At 38.6% G+C, this 21,439-nt stretch overlaps 2 protein-coding genes across 2 annotated transcripts in view; both read right to left on the bottom strand.

Moving 5' to 3' along the window:
* NEK9 (NIMA related kinase 9) overlaps window positions 1–8,556 on the bottom strand; it is a 42,110-nt gene extending 33,554 nt beyond the window's left edge. The window contains exons 1-6 of the mRNA XM_061156593.1: window positions 8,208–8,556; window positions 5,902–6,079; window positions 3,931–3,986; window positions 3,297–3,367; window positions 1,872–1,977; window positions 77–208 (exon numbers count right to left, since the gene is read on the bottom strand). Of these exons, the coding sequence (XP_061012576.1) occupies window positions 77–208; window positions 1,872–1,977; window positions 3,297–3,367; window positions 3,931–3,986; window positions 5,902–6,079; window positions 8,208–8,426 (762 nt within the window). The 5' untranslated portion in view covers window positions 8,427–8,556. The remainder of the gene's footprint in view (window positions 1–76; window positions 209–1,871; window positions 1,978–3,296; window positions 3,368–3,930; window positions 3,987–5,901; window positions 6,080–8,207) is intronic.
* A 4,801-nt stretch (window positions 8,557–13,357) lies between these two features.
* Window positions 13,358–21,439, bottom strand: part of TMED10 (transmembrane p24 trafficking protein 10) — a 32,250-nt gene continuing 24,168 nt past the window's right edge. Inside the window, exons 4-5 of the mRNA XM_061156592.1 lie at window positions 17,358–17,484; window positions 13,358–16,931 (exon numbers count right to left, since the gene is read on the bottom strand). Of these exons, the coding sequence (XP_061012575.1) occupies window positions 16,810–16,931; window positions 17,358–17,484 (249 nt within the window). The 3' untranslated portion in view covers window positions 13,358–16,809. The remainder of the gene's footprint in view (window positions 16,932–17,357; window positions 17,485–21,439) is intronic.

The raw sequence follows: 21,439 nt of genomic DNA, 5'->3' as shown, positions 1-21,439 counted from the left end.
GGGGTAAATGAAGTTGATTCTCTCAACCAAGTTGGACCATTTGCAAGGACAACATAGGGATAATACATCAACTTACTGTAGCATCAAATGTTCTCTTCAGTGTAAGTAATTCAAAAATGACACAGCCTACTGCCCAGATATCAGACTTGAAATTGTATTTTACTCCTTGGCAGAGCTCTGGAGACATATAATACGGAGTTCCCACAAGCTGAACAACAAAGAAAGCAATCAAAAATTAACTTCTTTTCTGAGGTAACTATATTAATATTTTAACAACTAAATTAAACTTCCCAGGAGTTAGTGATAACTATAGAACATTCATCAGCATATCCCAAAACATTCCCATTAAACAGCATATCCCATTATCATTCTGAGCTGATGCCACTCTGGGGAGAAATCTTATTCATATCAAATGTCCTGGGCCAGTTATAAACAGACAATCTCTGTGGTGAAGACCTGTGGTAACTTGGGAGGCAGAACAGCTCTGTGATTCCTGGATCACAGAAGATTTAGGCATTCAAAGACCACTGAAGACTTCACAGACTTGGAAAAAGCATACTTGGTAAAAGTTCACCAATGGAAAAAAAAAAAAACAAAAAGCGGTAGTGGGAGATGGTAATTGAATAAAGGGGTTTAAAAGTTCTAACTGAAACACAGAGTAGTGAAACTCTGTAAACAACTCAACTTAACATCTGTAATACTAACATAGTGAATTTCTTTCAAATTCAAAAAGATCTTCTGAGTTCAAGAATGTGCTGGAAGGAAAATGTCCTGAATGGAGGTCATGCCTCTCCCGAGATGAGAGACAATGAGTACCCAAGAAATTCTAGTAACACTGATAGCCATCTTTAATGAGCAAAACAAAGCAATTTTTCAGACGGCTTACTTGGCATTTATTTTACTGGATTATTCTTGATGAGAAAAATCCATGCAAGGGCATGACTACTTCCTCAGAAACTCAATACAGCAACATCATACAAGCAGACTGTCTCTGAAGCAGACTCCCAACCCTGGCTATCAGTATCCTTGGATGTTTCTAGATTGCTTGCAGGGATATCTCAATATTATTAAAAAAAAAAAATCAGGACAAAATTAATTTTAGTAACTTACATTTTCAAGGTCTTCTAAAGACAGAGCACTGTGAAACCAGAAGAGTAATAATTGGGTTTTATAAGTCCTAAAAGGATCAGATCACTATCGTCAGAGATCAATTTATGTCTCCTCTTTACCAATGGTCCTTCATAGGATCAGGTGAGAAGGCAGCCCTGTGGTGCAGACTGTGTATCATATTAAGGATGAGATTGTTTTCTGGGCATCAGCCTTTACTTGTAATATAGGGTTTCAGAACCAGAAAAAATTCAAAGGAAATACAAAGAGAGACGTCTACCATTCGAAACTCAAAACATTAAATGAGAGACAAAGTGAGATCTACTGAAGATCCTAAGCTGGAAAAGATGGTAAAGCATTTTATTGCTTTTAGAAAGTCTTTAGTCAGGGTTGGAAACGGCGATGATGTCTGAGCTGTTAAGTGGACAATGGCTCTTAAAAAACACGCGAGCATATAAATACCTGGTAGTGGGTCTAGGGAAAAGACTCCTTTTTAAAGTATGACTTATAAAAGATTTGCTTTCTAAGTATGAAGAACTTGCAAAAACACTGAGAAAAAGCATGCAAGATTTAGGAGGTACAGTTATATCTCAAGGTGCAAGAAAGGAAAAGAAAAAAAAAAAAGTCAAGGGGGAATTCCCTGGTGGTCCAGTGGTTATCAGGACTTCACTTAAGGCCCCTCAGGCTGTGTGGCACCACCAAATTACAAAAAATAAATAAAAAATAAAAAAAGCCCAACTAAGTCAATGATAACACATACTTACCGTCTCAGCCATGGAATACTCAGAATTCAGTTTCTTTGCTAGGCCATAATCTCCAAGTTTTATCAGGTTTGCCTTGGTCAGAAAAATATTTAATGTCTTTATATCCCTGGAGAAAAAATGCTGTATATTAAACCCATACACTCAACTGTTTTATCTCATCTACCTTCTTGCCCCAAATTAGTACAAAATAAAAGAGTGTGTTACCACTGTTCAGGCTGTTATGGGATCCAAAAGAGTGTTCATTACTTTCTCATACATTTTAACACTGAGAAGGGAACTTGGGAAAGTAGAGGCAGAGAATTACTTCATTCTCCAGGGACTCACAGCATAGGCACATCCCCCAAAACACTGAAGTCATTAGGAAAAGTTGAAAGGTCAGATTAAAAAAAAAAGTGCCCTAGGTAATTCCTATAAGGTGTACTGCCTCTTCAATTACCACTGGTGCCTTGAATTAAGTGATATTCAGGCAATTTTAACACTGAGTTGTGTCAAAGTTTCAAATCTGTTAAGGCAAGAGAAGCACATCCCAGCAGCAAAATGATTAGGCCATACAGATCACCTAAATAAAATCACCAGCTATCTTTCTAAAGATGAACTGACCATTTGTAACACAAATAAACTGTGCCTGGTTCACCCTGTGCCTTCCTTTATTGAAAGATGTGAAAAAATCAGAACAATATTTTTGATAATTTTCAAAAATAAAACAATATACAACTGTAGCTACTCAACAACTATCAAGAAATATGTTAAATGGACAAACCAATAAAAAAAAAACTAGTGTATTAATATTAATCTCTAGCAGTAGTCCATGACTCATTTAAGGGTATAGTGAAGTGGAAATGTTCTTTTTTTTTAAGTTAATGGTCTTTTTATTGGAAAAAAAAAAAAAAGACTAGCATTTACAACTTGGAATGGACGTAAATTGTAAATTTCTTGAACAGTAATGTTGATGGTTGTGCTGAATAAAGGTGCTCTCCTATAGCCAGAAGTGAATAGAAAGCTGTTTCCCCCTGGTCAAGATCTGGTAAAACTGCATAATTAATTGTAAAACAATGAATAAGCTTTTTACTTAAATTACGCCAATTTTATTGCTCAGAGAAAACATTTACTGTGAATTCCAACCAGTCTAATACAACTTTTATAGTGGCCTTCTAGGCTATACTGATGAATTAATGAACTCACCTCTAAAATAAAGAGATGACTGAGAGTACTAAGCTAATAAGGAGACTCTTCCTAGATCACAAACAGTTTAACTTCAGGAAGTGACGATAATGCCCCTCATTACTCACTCTTTCCTTCCTAAATCATTATCAACGGAAAAGCCTTGACTGTTTAATCAAGAAAATAATAGTGCTGATGGGAGGTACTCAAGGTGGGGGTTGGATTGGTGGAAAGGAATCTATCCCATATTCTTTCACTCTTTACCTATGAAGGATCCCAGCTTTATGGATACAGCTCACAGCTGAAACAATCTGAAATAGGTACCATACCACCATCTGCAGAGAAAAAATAAATTATACTTGGCCTAGAAACAAACAAAAAAATATCATTTAAATAAATACACGCACACGCACACACACACACACACACACACACACTCAACAAAGAAAACTGCAACTAGAGGGTATGATTCAACATGACTTGACATTTCTTGCTTGTAGGTTGAATAGGCAAAGAAAAGTGGTAGGGGTAAAAAAAAAAAGCAGATTATCATAAAATAGTTCAAATGTTGTTATAAAATATAGTATGGTGAAGCAGACTTGTGGAAAGAAATCCAGGAAGAACGCAAAGGTAGAGAAAACTGGGCATACCAGTATGCAGTAATAGAACCGGGAAAGAAAGCCCATAGAGAATCATGATGTGGAGGTAAACCGTTTAGGAAGCAGCTATAGACAGCTTCCTTTTTAGAGGTTTCCTTTCTCATGAATATCAATCAGAGCCTGGAAGGAGTATGAACAAAAGGAAAAAAACACTCTTCATTGTTGGAAGAGTAAATACAGAACTAGAATGCAAGAATCACAATACAATTCTAGCTTCCTTTCACAGAAATGTGAATTACCTCTTCTTCAAACAACTTGTCCTTCTGTCGAAGGATTTTATCATACAGGTTCCCTCCTGCAATTAAATAAGAAACAGGTTTGAGTTGCTTAACAGAGATCAAAGCTACTAGGATTTTAACAGGTGGCATAGCAAGTGAAAGATTCTGCATGAGTGCATGTATGCTCAGTCATGTCTGACTCTGAGACCCCATGGACTGTATCCTGCCAGGCTCCTCTGTTCATGGACTTCGCCAGGGAAGAATACTGGAGTGGGTTGGATTTCTTCCTCCAGGGGATCTTCCCTACCCAGATATCAAACCCACATCTCCTGCACTGGCAGGCGGATTCTTTACCACCAAGCCACCTCGTTCTGCTTCCTTTGAAAAGATACCCCCCTCTTCCTTCGAGCTCTTCACATGGGTAAAAAACTTCCCATCTGTCAAGGACTATATCTGAAATATTCTCCAAAGATTCCCCTTCCTAATAGAAGAGACTCAGTATGAAAACGGGAAGTACAACATTTTTAGAAAAGATAAAAGTAAAGACCATTTCTCTAGTACCCTAATTCATGAAATTACTTTGAAAGTCTTCAAAATCAGATGACTTTCTTTTTCAAAACTCCTATTAAAGGAATCTGCAATATTTTGGTAACAACTTCCTCAGTCTATTAGAAGATTTGGGTTATACCTGTGAGGTTATGTTTTACAAAAATAGGTATATATCACCATCAACTTCTTTTTCTTTCCACTTCACACTGAAAAGGTTTCTCAAAATTTAGGGTAGACTCTAGATTGCTTCCAATTATTACTCCCTTTACTAACTCATTCCTTCAGAGTTAAGTCTGAATTTGCTTCTCCTTTTTATTATCAGGTAACAGATGGCAAATGATGATGGTTTGCTTTATTTCCTATCCGCAGCTATAACTTACTGTAGTCCTAGTTAAGTTTCACAACTTCTTCCCCTCTGCAATTTAGTAACTCAAAAGTTTCAATAAATGTACCATCCGTTCTAGTTCCTCCTAACCACAAAGGAAGTTAAGAGGCTTCTGCTACTTCAAAAATCTCTAATATAATCTCATACATTTAGGGTTGAAAACAATCAGGATACACAAGAACCTAGTAAATAAATGACAAATCTAGGAGCTTTCTCTTAGAGATTTAAATGAAGAATATGCCTGGACCATTTTAGCATGCAGCTCAAGAATGGGATTTGGGCGTTCTCTTAGGTAATAATGATAACAGCTAGTACAAAATTTATCAAAAATTTGCTACATATCAAGAACTACTGTAAAATAGTATACTTTCCCTTAAAATAGAAATGTTAAAGTTGCTGGAGCTTTACATATTCATTTAATACAATAACCCTAAGAGGTAACTACTGCTTATTAGCAAACTTACTTAAGATGAGGAGGCTGAGACACAGAGAAGTTAAGTAGTCCGTGCAAGATTATAGAGATTAAAAAGTACTGAAGCTTAGGATATGGGTTCAGGGTCTATTTTTTAACAAATAGGCTATACTGCCTTTTTTTTTTTTTTTAAACAAGCAAAAGGGCTCAAAGAAATCATTTTCAGTCAGCTATGGTCTTTAGACCACTTTTCAGTAGAACAGCTTTAGCTGAAATCATTACAAATAAATATCACCTATAAGATTTCCCTATTAAGTGTCAAACCATGCTATGCTTCTAATGCCTAACTAATGTTTCATAAGGAAAAAACCTTGAAAAATGAGTGTAAAATTCAACTGAACAAATAATTTGAAGATGGAATTATCATCACAAAGCAGAATTTGAGTATGCAGGGGGAAAATCCCTCCCCTCATTTTGTAGATCACTTCAAAACTCTTCTGGGCCTGAACTATTTCTCTTAAACTCTAGCAGTCCACTTAAAGTTCTTATTCTTTGTAAATATAGATCTTATTTTTCTCTCCCCCTCAAGGTAAGTATAAGCACAAGAATGTCTTGCTGGAGGAAGTCCCACTGAATTCTACCTTACCATTACAATATTCCAGCTCAATCAGCAGGGTGGTATTGTCCATGAAGTGATTGTAGTAGGCAATAATGTTGTCATGCTGCAGCAGTGCCAGAATAACAATCTCATTCAAGGCATCACGACGTTCCTTCTCAGATAGCCGGGTCAAATCAACTTCCTTCCACACGACCAATGAGTCATCCTACAACACAGCAACAAAGGTGTTGTGCTTTCCTCTAGCCTGGCAGAGAATGAATCCACACGGGGATCTCTGAGCCTAGAAAGAAAACTTCCTAGATGGGCAGAAACTGACTCTTTTTTCTCCTTTAAACAAAACATGAAGAGACTTGAAAAATTCTGCATACAATTGAGCATCAAAATTTACTGCAGGTCTAGGGAAAGCATCAAAATGTTATGTTGTTTCTACACTTAATTTACATAATGTCAATTCCAGGTAAAAAATATGGGATGGAAGTAGATCTCAGGGTTTCTACTGAGGGACATTATGAAAGACTGCTAGTCATGATGAGGACTGTAGTATGGTTAGACTACTGGAAAAATAGAGAACTGGAGAGTGGTTATCTATGGCTGACATTTCTTGTAAAATAGACATGTTAAAGTTGCCTCTAACTTTATATGGATTTCTCTAGTGATTTTCATTTCTTCTTTCTAGATAAAAATAAGTCATGTCTAAGAGCTCTGAGTTTACTTTCCTTACTCTGTCACGTTCTATGACTGTTTCTCCTGCATTTTTATGTTATCACATTTTCCTCTATTCATGAAGACTTACCTGCAGCTCCTAATATTCACTCCATTTTATAACACCTCTAATTTACTGATGTTCCCCAGCTCAGAAGCATCCCCACCTAAATAACCCTCCCTGTCCTTTAGAATGGCTGTGCTGGGCCTTTGAAACTTCAGCGGAAGATCAATGAACCTTCTACTGTGCAATCCCTTAATTCCCTTCCACTGAAATATTTGTCCATTCTTTCACACTTATATACACATACAACTTAAATGCTATTTGTTACTAACAAGATTGACATGTCTTCCCACTGAAATATATGCTTCTTGAGGGAAAAATTTGCTTCTAATTAAACCCTTGTAAACTCACAAAAGTAATAAACATTTGATGTTATGGATAATGCTATGCAATTTTGGGGAAAGCATAATCAAACTTAACTTAAAACAATCTTGGTAATCAAGTTCAACGCAATAATCATGGAAAGGCATGGACAAGCAGATGTGACCCTCCATTCCAGCCCAGGATTTGCTTCTAATTTAAGTGAGCAAGTCACTTAAATATACTACCTTAGTTTCTTCAACTATAAAATAGGAATACTAAAGCTCATCTCCTCATTCTCATGAGAATACTAACAGTAACTCATAATACATTAATCTTGCAACCACCTCTCTCCTCATCCATCTTTTAGACTTAAAAGTACTTGGAACACACACCTGACCTGCAGACAGATCACTGATAGAATCTCATCTTCAGCAACCCCAGCAATCCCACAGAAGCTTAACTATTCTGAAACTACAGTTTTAAGACTTTAGTGATCAAAGTTTATGAACAATTTTGGAAATAGATTCCCCACTCTAGGGTTTTAATAAGTATACATTCTGAACTGGGGACCAGCAATCCAAGAATCTCTTCAAAGGATTTGTATGTGTGCAACAGTGGATAAGCGGGAAGGTACCTTTACATTAAATTCTCAAAGAAGTCCTTTATCCCTCCTGAAGTTAAGAACGACTGGTTTGAAATATACCAAAAAAAAAAAAAAAAAAAAGTACTTCCCACGTATAAACACTGCTGGATCATCACTGATGAAGAAGCCCACACGCTACAATCTTACCAATGACCTTCAAGAAAAATCCCCAACTGAGTGTTCATATCTGAGCTTAAAGATTTGGCAAAGACAGTGAAGCTGCCGCGGATGTGGGAATTTTGAAGCTGTCCCCACTTCTCCACCTCGGCCTTGGAGAGATGTAAGGCATGAAAGGAAGGAAGTTTTGACAATACTCCCCATTCATATACTACTTTAACTCTCAATCTCCAAAGTATCCTCCTTCGATGCTCAAAATAATCTTAAAAAATATTACTTATAAGGCACTTAGCTATTCCTAACTCCAATTTACAGAGGGGAAAACTAAGGCTCAGAGAAGGTTTAATGGCTTGCTCAGTCCCCATGGTAAACAAAAACGACCGGCTAGAAAAACCAGTGCTGTTACGCACTCCTAGTACAGGAGCGGTGAGGACCCCAAGACAGACACCCCTGCGGGACCCGATCGCGGAGCGAGGACGAGGCAGGGGAGAGCGGGGCCGCTACCTCGGTGCGGCGGTACAGCGTGGCTTCCCCGAAGGCGCCGCGGCCCAGCACACGGATGGGGATGTAGTGCAGCTCCTCTTGCTCCGCCGCGCCGCCGCCGGCTCGCGGAGCCGGACCGGCGCTGGGCCCGGGGCCCGAGTCCCCGCCACCCCCGGACTCGCTCCCGAAGTCCGAATTGAGGGAGTCGCAGTGTCGCTCGTACTCGCCCAGCACCGACATGGCGTCGACGGCGGCGACGGGACAGGACTGAGTGTCCCGGGTGGCGCTGGCCGCGCTGCGCCTCTCCCGCTTCAGACGCCGGCCCGCGGCCCCGTCAGCCCCACCACCCCGCGAGGCTCCATGGTGGCTCTTCCCCCTCTTGACCCGGAAGCAGTTCTGGGTGCTTCCGGCCCGGCGGGGTTTCCGCCTCCTTTGCCGGTAGTTCCTTTAAGCCCGGGGGCAAGACTTCTTTCCCTCTAGGCGGGCCGGGCAAACGACGCCTCGGGCGGGGGTAGGCGGCACCCGGTGGAGACCGAATGGGACCAGATGGCTCCCACAGGGGCAAGGGCGTCCTCCTCGGGTCTATAGACCCCTCCCCTGATTCCTAGCCCGGTGCCCAGACAGTTTTGAGGTCCAGAGGTCGTCCAGTCTCATCTTGGCGCCAGGCCTATCTCAAGGGCAGTGACTGGGGGAAGCAGCCCTTCCTAGCGCGGCACAGCGCTCTTTGTTTTAGAGAATTGTTACAGCAAAGATATTTTTGAGTGCGTGCTAAGTCGAGGTGGTGTCCGATTCTTTGTGACCCCATGTACTGTAGCCCGCCTGGCTCCTCTGTCCATGGTATTCTCCAGGCGAGAATACTGGAGTGGGTATCTTCCCAAACCCAGGGATTGAACTGTCTCTTAGGTCTCCCGTTTACCTCACCTCCCTTCCCTCTCCCAGAGGAAAATTCTTGTCTCCTTTCATCTCAGTTAGTGGGCCCAGTTATTTCTTTCAGAACTACCCTGGGTCCCTCTGTCTTCCACACATCTTAGAGCAACTCTCCTGACACTCCTCTCTTTCCAGATTTCACATTCTTCTTCCAAGTGTATTTCCAAATCTTTGACCACCTGATGATCTCATGCAACATTCTTCATGCCGTAAGTGCCATATACTGTAATCGGAGGTGGGGAATCTGCAGAGCCCTCAAGTCACTAAGAGAATTGCAATACAGTGGAAAAGCGTGTTCCATCAGTTGTGTGCCTTGAGCAACTTTACATCTCTAACATAACTTTTTAGTCATAAAGTTGGAATTATTGACCTACAGAGATCACAGCTAACATTCATTATATTTATTATGTTCCTGGCACTATGCTAAAGGTTTTCTTTCCATGTGTCATTCCATTTAATCCTCATAGTATTCCCATTCTGCAAAAGGAGCTAAGATAGAGGGTTAAGTAACCTACTGTATGTTACATAGCTATTGAGGGGAGCTGGGAGTCAAAGCCAGCAACAAGGCCTGGGATCTCTTTCAGAGAGCAGGATATTTGGGGGCTAAGAGAAGATCATGTGGATGGAGATCATGGTATTTGTGGGATAGAAGCAGAAGACAAGGCCTCAAATATTTATTTATACAGAATTTGACATTTCCTGTGGGCAATGGAAAATATTGGACATTTTTAAGCAGAGGAGTATATGATCTGTGTGTCTGCATGTTCTGATTTGCTGGGGGGAGTCCCAATTAATACTTTTCCCCATAGCATAATTAATGAGTCTTCTTTTGTTCATGTGCCCAGCTCAGACAATAAATAATGTCACCTTGCATAAGACCAAAGCTATACTTTACAAAGAACTGATGACAACACGGAAGATAAAGACAGGAGGCCTAGAAACAGGCACTCAGGTGCTATCAGTGTGAGTGGACAGGGGGGCAAGATTTAAGAAATCCATCTGAGGAACATTTAGAACTTTGTGATCAGTTGGGATATGGTTGGTGAAGCAAATCTGAGTCCAGGAGACTCACATCTAGGTTTTTAAGTAGGTGGATAGTGACAGCAAACATAGGAGGAAGAGAATGGGTAGAATGGGGTGAAGGGTACGAGAGCTAATGAGCTCACGTTCCTCTGACCTCTGTAGAGTTCATCAGCGTTCCTTTTAAAGCATGATATCTTACACTCTGCGTGACATTCCGCAATGGTTCTGAATAGGAGGGACTTTTGTCTTTCTTGATCTGGATCCATTTTTTCTGTTAGTGTACCAGACTTAATGATGGTCTGCTTATACTGTGTTTGTATTTAAGCAAACCTCTTTTTCACATCCAATTTCATCCAAAGTAACACAGCTCTCCCGCCAGATCACATCACTCCTTATTTTCTTCACAATGTTTACCTTTAAAATTGATGTCTTATTTATTGTTTACTTTAATTCCCCCCTTCATTAGAACATAAGCTCCACGAGAGCCTGGATTTTGCCCTCTTGTTCACAACTATGTATCATCAGTGCCTAGAAAAGTGCTTGATATAACAAGCCTAAAATCTATTTGTTGAAAGAATATCAGGTCATTGTTATCATATATGTACATCTCTTAAACCAAAATGCCCGACTGATAACACCCTGGTAAATTTTTTATTGGTTTCATTCCAGGGTTCTAGACTGTATAGATAGTTTTCAATTTTCAATTCATTCATCCAACAAACACTAAGTACCAACTTGTGCAGGTGCTGGGTTACAACAGAGGTCAAAATAAACATGGTTCCTCTTCTCCTGGAGCTCATAGTCCATATGAACAGACAAAAAAACCAGGCAATTACAATGGTGTCTAAGTGCTATTATAAGGAAAGTACAATCTTCTAGAAAGGTGTTTAGGAGGGGCATCTTTCCAAGACAAACTAGCTGGGTTAGTGAAAGCTTTCTTAACTTCCACAATGTTAAGTCAGGGGTGGCTAAAGCAAGTATGGAAATCATGCTGGACAGAAGACATCCCATCTACTTCCTCCTATCAATTAGAAAGCACTTTGAGGACAGGTATTGCTTCTTTTTCACCTGGGTCTACTCCAGAGTTTCGTTCAGCACATTAAACAGATGATCAATAAATTTTTGAGTTGCATGGAAAAAACAATCGCTTAGAGCTACAAGTGTTGACTTGCATTCGGAGAAGCTGAATAGGTTTCAGCCAAAGCTTAAAAATTCACTCTTCTTTGTGTGGAAACTAAAAGTTTGCAATGTGGAAACAGTTTTCTATAACTTGGTTAGCCTGATATTATGAATTATTCTGATTATAATACATAGATAAAAGCTTAACAAATGTCCTTTTTCATCTTAGACAAAACAAAACTAAAGAAACTAAAGCTCAGCACTTCATTACATCAGATATAAATGAAACTAAAACTAAATATCTGACTTTCGAATACTCATAAGCCCAGAAATAGTCAACATTTTAAAGGTATAACTGATTTTAAAATACTTTTGGTAAAAAATGGTATTTCCATTTTATATCTTAACAAGTGAATAGTTAAATTGCCAAAGTACTTAGCAAAGTCTATAGCTTCATTGTTCAATATGGTCGCCAGTAGCGACCACTTGAATTATGGCTAGTATGAATGAAGACATGCTGTAAAATGCACACCAGATTTCAAAGACTATAAGGAAAAAAGAATGTCAGCTATCTCAGTCATTTTTACATTTCTATATTGAATTTTATGTTGAAATTCTATTTTGAATCTATTAGACAGTGTATAATTAAAATTAATTTCACACTATTTATAATAGCCAGGATATGAAAACAATCTAAATACCCATTAACAGATGAATGGATAAAGAAAATGTGGTAGACATATACCACAATGGAATATTACAATATACAATGGAAATTCAGCCATCAAAAGAACAAAATAATGTCATCTGCAGTGACTTGGCTGGACCTAGAGATTGTCATACTAAGTGAAGTAAGTCCAAGACAAATATGCTATCACTTATACGTGGACTCTTTAAAAAAAGTGGTACAAGCAAACCTATTTACAAAACAAATAGTCACAGATGCAGAAAACAAATTTATGGTTATTAAGGAGTAAAGCAGGGGAGGGATAAATTGGGAGATTGGGATTGACATATACATACTACTATGTATAAAATAGATAACTAAGAAGCTAGTGTATAGCACAGGGAACTTAGTACACTGTAGTGACCTATTTGGGAAAAGAATCTAAAAAATGGTGGATTTATGCAAGTGTATAACTGATTCACCTTGCTGTACAGCAGAAAAACACAACACGGCAAATAACTGCAAATCAACTATACTTCAATAAAAATGATAAAATAAAAAATTTCATGTTCCTTTGTACTTTTTAAATGTGGTACTAGAAAAATTTATATTATTCATGGGGCTTATGCTATAGGAGACTGTAGCAGACTGAATAGATAATAATTTGCAGAACATGCACAACCATTTAACAAATATGATACTGCTGACACAATTACATTTAAATTTAAATAACATTAAATTTAAAGTCATTTAAATTCACACTTAAACATTCTGCTGCCTTCACTATTTATGTTCTCTAAAGTATTAGGGAGAAAGGAGACATTTTCGAAAGTATTTCAAATGTTGAGAACCACTATTTATAAACTAGAGATTCACTGACTTATTAACTTTTTTTGAGGATTAGAGAAAGAGGCTAAATAGGAGGCTAGCTAGTCAATGTGTAAAGCACTTCACGCTGACTCTTAAGAAGCTTCACAGAAAATACTCAACTGCAAGTAAAAGGAAAGATGATCTTGCCTTTACCTGCTGGAGTAGGGTTTTACATAGATGTGATGGTCCAAAAAAATAAGTCCTAGAGGTTCTAAATTAGGAGGGGTATTTTAAGAATGGAAGGAAAGGGAGAAGACCCTGTAGTAATAACTTCAACAGCAGGTTCCAAAACAGAGAAGCTACAGAGAATTCCTGGCTTACAGAACCCTATTTAGTCTTTCCAAATTAATATATTTTAATATACATAGTTATACATTTACAAATAAAGTATAATGAATTTATGCTACCTCACATAAACTTTATCCATCTGGAGTACATTACAAATATTTTTTTCTCTAATCTGTCACATATACCTTGCCATACTTTTAATACTGAGGAATGTGGAGGAATTATTGTCAATCCAGACAAAGAGATACTCATGAGTAACAGAAAAATACAGCTAAGATGGTTTCTGCTAGCCTTTATTTGAGAAAATTTACACAAAAATCCCAATCCAACACTTACAAGTGAATCTGTATAAATCCCACATGCCTCTTTCCATTAAAAAACACAAAAACAGCTTATGACAGGGGCTTATGACAATGATATAACAAAGCTTACTTAAAACTATCACTCTGATCAGTAATTTAAGACTGTGTTGAACAACAGAGCCCAAAATAGGGGAAAACAGACAACATCCTTGTTTTTAAAGCTGATTTGCTCTTGCACTAGTCTTTTATCAAAAGCAAATAATTTTACTTTTCAGATAAAATCAAAGTGTAATATCAATGAACTTTAAACCCAAAGCACAAATGTCCAACTTGGCAGTCTTGACATGAGTAAAGGAAAGGATGTGAAAGAATTTCAATTTCACAGTCACGTTTGGGAACAAAACATTAGCAAAATAAAATATTTTCCTCTCCTATCTTCTTCTTTGACACTCTGTCAGAAGACTATAACCAACGGAGCAGCTTTCATTGCTTCTAAAAAGGGGGAAGGCACCAGTTAGAAATGGAAAAGAGGATCTTGTTTGGCTAATGGTTTGGAACAGAATTTCACCTTTAAATGTCTGAAGATGGAGCTTAACTCACAAGTTGGGTTATTCTCGCCCTGTCTGGATGTTGTTTAGTATCTGTAATATGTAATAGCCTCTGTTGTTTAGTATATGTAATACCACAGACTCTCTCAACATCTGTTGCTCTTATGGGGTGTCACTGATGGCTCAGATCAGATGGTAAAGAATCCGCCTGCAGTGCAGGAGACCTGGGTTCGATCCCTGGGTTGGGAAGAACCCCTGGAGAATTCCATGGACTGTAGAGTCCATGGGGTCGCAAACAGTGGACACAGCTGAGCGACTTTCACTGAAACTAAACACTGTTGCCCTTAATGATGAGATTTGGCTGTCAGGATCTCAGAAGCAGTACCTATTTTTCAACAGCAGATGGCAGCGTTACACAAACTGATGGAAGAACCACTTTCATGCCACATAGGAGGAATTCGAGTGTGTGCTCAGTTGCTAAGTCATGTCCAACTCTTAGCGACTCCATGGACTGTCACCCACCAGGCTCAGACTTTATCCATGGGATTTCCTAGGCAAGAACACTGGAGTGGGTTGCCATTTCCTTCTCCAAGGGATCTCCCTGACCCAGGGACAGAACCCATATCTCCTGCATTAGTAGGTGTATTCTATACCACTGAGCCATCTGGGAAGTCCAAGAAGAATTCATACGAGGGGTCAAAAGACGGTGAAAAGCCTTTTGTGTTTACAGTAGCTGGAACATTAACAGAACAGGCTGAGATTTTAGCAACATAATTTGCCCCCCTTCCCCCTTGGTACTTTATCCAGGTCATCACAACAGTGTTCTGTTAATTCTAATATGCTGCTTCTTAACTGCAAGCTGCACAGCCCTAACTCCTATAATTCTTGTCACTGCAATGGGACAAGCCCTGTAAGAGTCAGAAGACTTAAAAAAACAAAAAAAGAGATTACAGAAAGGACAAACTCCCACCCACTTTACTGGGAGAAGTGGGGAAAATGTCAAGTGATATTATATGTCACTGTCAATGAACATGGTCATCTGTGCCCACACTTTCTCTTATTCATATTAGTATTGGCGTTTAGGCAGGCATATGTCCCAAAGCGATTCTTGGCTTTGCTTTTACAACAAATATTTTCAAGTATTTACTCGATTCATGATCCTTCTAGGTGTGTTTACGTCATATATCTTAATTTCCTCATGAACACATGAGAACACAAATCAAATAATCAAGTCAGTGACTTACCATGTAAGAATACTCGGCAAATTTTACTTGTTTTTTCTTCTGTAGAAGTTATGTTAAAATTTAAGCAACCACAAAACTGACAAAGGACTTGTATCTAGGATATATAAGCAATTCTCAAATTCAATAGCATAAATCAACTATACTTCAATTAAAAAAAAAAAAACCTCAGTAGTGAAAAGAACACACAATCTAATCATAAAATGGGCAAAAGAATAGGTATTTCACTGAGGAAAATATACCAATAGCAAATGAACACATGAAAAGATGTTCAACATCATTTGCTAATAGGAAAATACAAATTAAAACCACATGCCTCTCAGAATGACTAAAAAAACTTTAAAAAAAAATAATAGCAAATACTGAGGATGTTGAGAAACTGGATTGGTCGGACATTGCTAGTGGGAACGTAAAATGACACAGTAACTCTGGATGAAGAGCAGGACGGTTTCTTACAAAAATAAACGTCTGTTTACCATACAGCCCAGCAATTGCTCTTTTGGGCACTTATCCCAGAGAAATGAAATTTGTGTTCACATAAAAACCTGTACATGAATGTTCACAGCAGTTTTATTAGTAATGGCCCAAAACTGAAAACAACACTGATGTCCTTCAATAGCTGACTGGTGAAACCATGGTACACCCACGCCACAAAAGACTACTAAGCAATAAAGTGACACAAACTACTGACATATGCAACAACTTGGATAAATTTCAAGGGCATTATGCTGAGTGAAAAAAGTCCATCTCAACAGGTTTTATGTATATACCGTATGATTCCATTTATGTAACATTCTTGAAATGACAAAATTAGAGAGATGGAGAACAGCTTAGTGGCTGCCAGAGGCTGGGGCTTGGGGTTACAGAAGGAGGTGACTGCAGCTATAAAAGGGAACCACAAGGGATCCATGTGATGAAATGGTTCTGCATCTCGTGGTGGAGGTCACACAAACCCATACATGTGATAAAACTGCATGGAACTAAACACACGTAAATACACAAAAAGAGAAAAGTTCAAGCAGCTGAGCACAAATGTTTTAATTCTCTAAAGTGAAATTTTCTTTAAGAGCTATCTACAGTTCAAAGCTCATTTCTATGAGGTGTCACAGCCATCACCCTTTCAAGAGACATAAAATTATGAAAGGGTATCACCAGAAGCTAACTAAACATTTCGGCTAAGGGTCAAGAGAAAGTTAAGGGTGTTGTCACGCAGAAATCCAAAGAGGACAATCAGAGAGAAACAAGTTCAACATGGTCATACAAATGTTGGTAAAACAAGTAAAATGGAAGCCCAAGCTGGTGAGCAAGTGGGAGAAGGAAAGAAAACATGGTTCAAACAGATCATATGAGGAAACCCAGTACAAATGCTGGCTTTGGCATTATCTAGGTAACCCCTATTTTTTGTCATAGGTGACTCTAATAATAGTCTTGTTGCAAAACCAGTCCAAATCCTACCAGGTTAAAAAGAAGTCCCTCTTTGACTTCTTGGGTGAAGGTGGTAACACACGTCCTCCCACATCAAAGAGATCAGTTCTGGCAAGAAAGCTCCAAGGTGCCTTGATGGTGCTGTTGGTAGGATGCCTTTTGCCAGCGATGTTCTGCTGGCCAAGATTCAAGGTGGGAGCAGACTGGGCTTAATTACTCAATCAACTTCTTGGCCTTGAAGAAGCGACGCAGGTAGAAGACCTGCCAGGTGGCCAGACCAATGAGGCAGAACATTGAAAAGATGCTGAAGTACAGGACCCGAGTGTTCGTGGACTCTAAAACAAAACAAAAAGCAGTGTAAACATAATGAAGTGAGGCTCAGCAGGCTAAATGGCCAGGGGAAACGGCAATTAATTAGCTTCACTCTGCCCCTAAACCTTATAGTAGGACTTCAGAGAGTTTTTTCTTTAATTTTCATTATCCTATATATATATGTTAAAATTACAAAGATTAGTGCTATTAATTTGATACACTAAGCTGACTGATATGATCAATTGCTTATTACAGAAAAAAATGTTATTCCCTTGAAAATCAAACAAGGCTCATTTACCTATAACAGCAACAGCACTGAAGTGAGCAAATCACCCTTCATAAAACACCCTTTGGTAAAACTGAGAAAAGGGTACATCAGAATTTAAAGTACGGGGACCTATCTCCTTTATGGTGCACTCACTGAGAAGTAAGAGTCGCCCTCCTCTCACCATTGGTATCGCGCATCTCTTCTTCTCGCTTCTTCATGTAGGCAAAATCATTAACAATAGACTCTGAAAGGTCCTCTAGGCGTCGTAGCTCCACCTCCAAAGGTTTGAGCTTCTCAACTTTTGCAATCTGGAAAAGAAAGGAATTATGAACCCATTCCCTAAAAAAATTGCTCTGGTCAAGAACACTATGTAACAGAGCAGTCTTTTTAAAAGTTTCACCGATCTTAAAATCTGTCATCATTCTAACACATTTTAAAATTTGGGCTTCTTCCCTTTCCTACTGTCTAGATGTTTTTATCTCAGACTTTTTTTTATACTTTCATTCTAATTAAAACCTCCTTAGAAATACTAATAACATGGTAGGCTATATTTCCCAATTTTTCTGACTTTAATAAAGCATTTTACTTGACATTTCACTTTTGTCTGAGAAATAAGCAATATTATTAGACATAAGTGTGAGCATCATAGTATTAGTCAAATGTGATTTTAAGAAGAAAACATACCAAATTCCCAATAGAGAATGCACAGGAATGAGAGAGTACAGATAACTATAGCACTAAGATAATAACTCAAACTGCAATGCCAGTTATCAAAATAAATCCCCAAGGATACCCTCGTGTGCTAAGGAGCATAGAGTGTGAGAAATAAACTTGCTTCTTTTTTCAACCCAGACCACTGTGAAACTTCTAAAAGCATCTAGTAACTGAAAGCACATATGACCAGAGCAAGGATTTCATTATTTTATTTGTGTTTTCTTATCAATCTTAGATTATGATTTGCTTTAAAAATGTGGATATAGTATCAGAGCTTTCCAAATCTTAAAACTCATGTACCAGTTGCTCTTAATTTTCTACCACAGAGAATTCTTCAAAAAATATTTCTGCATCTGCTTCTTTATTCCCTATACATTCTCTACATAACTCCCTACTTTTTCTTCTCTTTTGTCCAATGAAACTTTCTTGTACTTTCTCTGTTAAATGTTGACAGCACTTAACATGGGGTGAATGGGAACAGCTTGAGGGTGTTCTTATGTTCTATTTACTGAAGAACAAGCCAAAGTTATTAAAAAAAAAGAAAACTAGAAACTGTTAAGATAGGAATATAAAAATTGACTTTATATTTAAGGTACCTAAAAATATGGGGATGGGTTTTTAATGATCCATCTAAGTTTTCTTTCACTGGATGTACATTTTCTTATAATTATAAAAGGTTGGGTAGAGTTAATGGCACGACTGACAGATGCAGAACAGAATAAAGCTAACTGGGTATGAGATTTACACAACAGTCAATACATTGAGCTAACACTTCTAGCTGAATACACAAATGTCAGGCTTTACCATTAACCTACAAGATATATCTATTAATTGATCTCACATAGAGATGGAGAGCAAAGAAACCCCCCCAGGAAAAGGATACAAGACACATAATTAAATAAGCCGAACGTTAGCCTGTTTAACATTTTCCCTCCTGGTATATGCTTTCCCCTCCAAAGCTTCTTGAATGTGATAGTATAAAGGCAACAGCATAATACGTCTTTATAGAGGTAAGTGATTTAAGGCTCCCTAGATAGAAACTTGGGCTTCCCTGGTAGCTCAGCTTCCCACCGTAGCTCCCTGCTGTGTGGGAGACCCGGGTTTGATCCCTGGGTTGGGAAGATCCCCTGGAGGAGGGCTTGGCAGTGCACTCCAGTATTCCTGCTTGGAGAATCACCACAGACAGAAGCCTGGGAAGGGCTCCAGTCCATGGCGCCGCAAAGAGTCGGACACAGTGGACACCTCAGCACAAGCACAAGCAGACAGAAACTTAAGGAACTGGAAGTGAAACTGTGGCTGTACCTTTCTCTGCCGGCTGAAAATAATATTCTTAAAAATCACTTTGAAGACTACTTCTAACTCCCCATCCTTTTTTTGGGTTAAGAGACAATACCCCAAAGGCCTAAGATCCAAAACAGGAGGACGGAATGAAAATAAATTTGGTACTGAGAACAGCCTCAGTAGTCTCCTAAAACTGATCCTAATCCCAAACAAGAAACACATTCCTCCTACTAAGGAATTTAAATTATTCAGAAGTAAAGAAAATAAAAACAAAAGGCCCATCTTCACAGCTCCTCAATCCCTACATCCACCCATTCCTTCCTAAAGGTAACTTTGGTTATGAATTTAGTGTATATCTTTCAAGACCTTGATAGAAGATAACACACTATTTATGCCTTTGTGTGTCTACAAATGTACAAAGGAAAATATAATTAAAAACGTATCTATAAATGTGACCATAATGTATATGTTGTTCTATGGCTTCCTTTTTTTCATTTAATAAAATCTTTCTAAAAACTTAAGTGTTTGTAGATTGACCCCATTCTTCTTGACTGCTGCACAGTATTCCATATGGTACACAGGCCAGTGTTTAAGCATTCAATTTCCTAACCCCTTTTCTGGTATAGATCTTACTCTACTCTATACTTCTACTCATAACATATCATCCAAGTTGAATCTCATTTCCCCAATGAAATCCCTACTCAATCCTGTCTTTAATTCAGTAAATTATCTCCAGACTTCTGAGTGGGATGAACATCAGTACAAAGAGCTAACAAAAAAATCTCTATCAATATCCCCACTGACTGTTCTGCTACTCTAAACATCTGATTTAATGTTCAGATAATCTTTAAGAATGTGAAATTAAACCTGTTTCATGAAGGCAGGCCATTATTATTCTAGTCTACTTTTCTCTTCCATGATCATAAGGATGACGTGTGTTTTGCCAAGTTTGATAAAAGCAAAAGCCTATTTCACAGGTTTTCCACTAGGAGGTAGCATTCCCCTTTCAGGCTGCATTTAACCATTAAATAAATATCAGGGCTAAAAGAGACTTCACTTTACAAATAAGGAAACTGACAATTTCATAAAGTTATTCAGTCCTCGGAGTGCAAGACCAAGACCACCAGTACCATAGTCTCATGACTCCCTATTCAGGGTCACCAAAGCATTTATTTAGCATCAAAACTGCAAAGCTCTGCTATAAAATGTAAGCAAAAATGAATCCCTGACTTCCAAAAGCATACTCATTCAGTGTATCCAAATCCCACCTATCTTTCCAGCCTTAACCATGAAGCCTCCTTTAACCACTACTGTCCACACTGATTCCCTCTTCTCTAAAGCCCCACAACATTTAAGACTGTGCCACACTATTAACACTCAATCATACACTGTCATATCCACGTTGTTTTGCTTTTTATCCTTTTCCCCCACACTAGTTTGGATCTTGAATGCAACAGCATCAGAATGATATATACTTTGTGTAGTCCCACATGCCTGATACAAGGTACATACTTGAAGCTGACCCACTGTATCCATTCTGTGCCTTCTTTAAGGAGTCAACTTCCTATAGCAGATATTAAGTGCTGCTGGTCCCCTGAAGCAAGTACTTCTTGAATGTTAAGAGCATCAACTGTTACTCAGCATTCATTTTCACCAGGCCCACTGCCTAGGAGAAAGTTTTCTCTACCACAATATCTATCACTCTCATCTGTAGTGGGAGGTATTATTTGAAAAAGCTTTCCCTGCACATCTACAATACCTCCCAAATAACTGTAAAGTTACCCTTTAAACTATACCCAAATCTTCCATTCCTCTAATGATTTGAATTCTGAAGAGTTCAGAGTTCTATGTAATTATACCAAGGGAAGGTGGTAAATCTGAAAGACTGCTTCCTGAAACACACACGTGGAACCTGCCTCTAGGGAATCACTGCATTCTTTCCCTTGGTGGAACTTTGAGAAACTCAAGACAGAAGCTTCATGAGGAGAGCCAGATTTAGGCAAATGACTGTTATCTCCATACCCGCACTCACAGCCCCTGCAAATTTTAGAAGCATAGCAATAAAAGAGGAAACCACCCAGTCTTAACACAATCAAGACAATGAAGACAGACTTACACCCAAAGCCAGGTCTACTTATGCACGAGGGCACATGGATCACAGGCTTCTTCAACGAAGGTCAGAAGGTCAACAACATGCCAAAATAAGTCCAGAAAAGACTGCCAATCTTAGGACTCAGTGAGTGAAATTTAGAAAGATCCTTTATTCAC

The sequence above is a fragment of the Dama dama genome, chromosome 12 (assembly GCF_033118175.1).
Source record: "Dama dama isolate Ldn47 chromosome 12, ASM3311817v1, whole genome shotgun sequence".
Lineage (NCBI taxonomy): Eukaryota > Metazoa > Chordata > Mammalia > Artiodactyla > Cervidae > Dama > Dama dama.
Note: the sequence above shows the minus strand (reverse complement) of the source record. Positions and strands in the feature narration are given on the sequence as shown.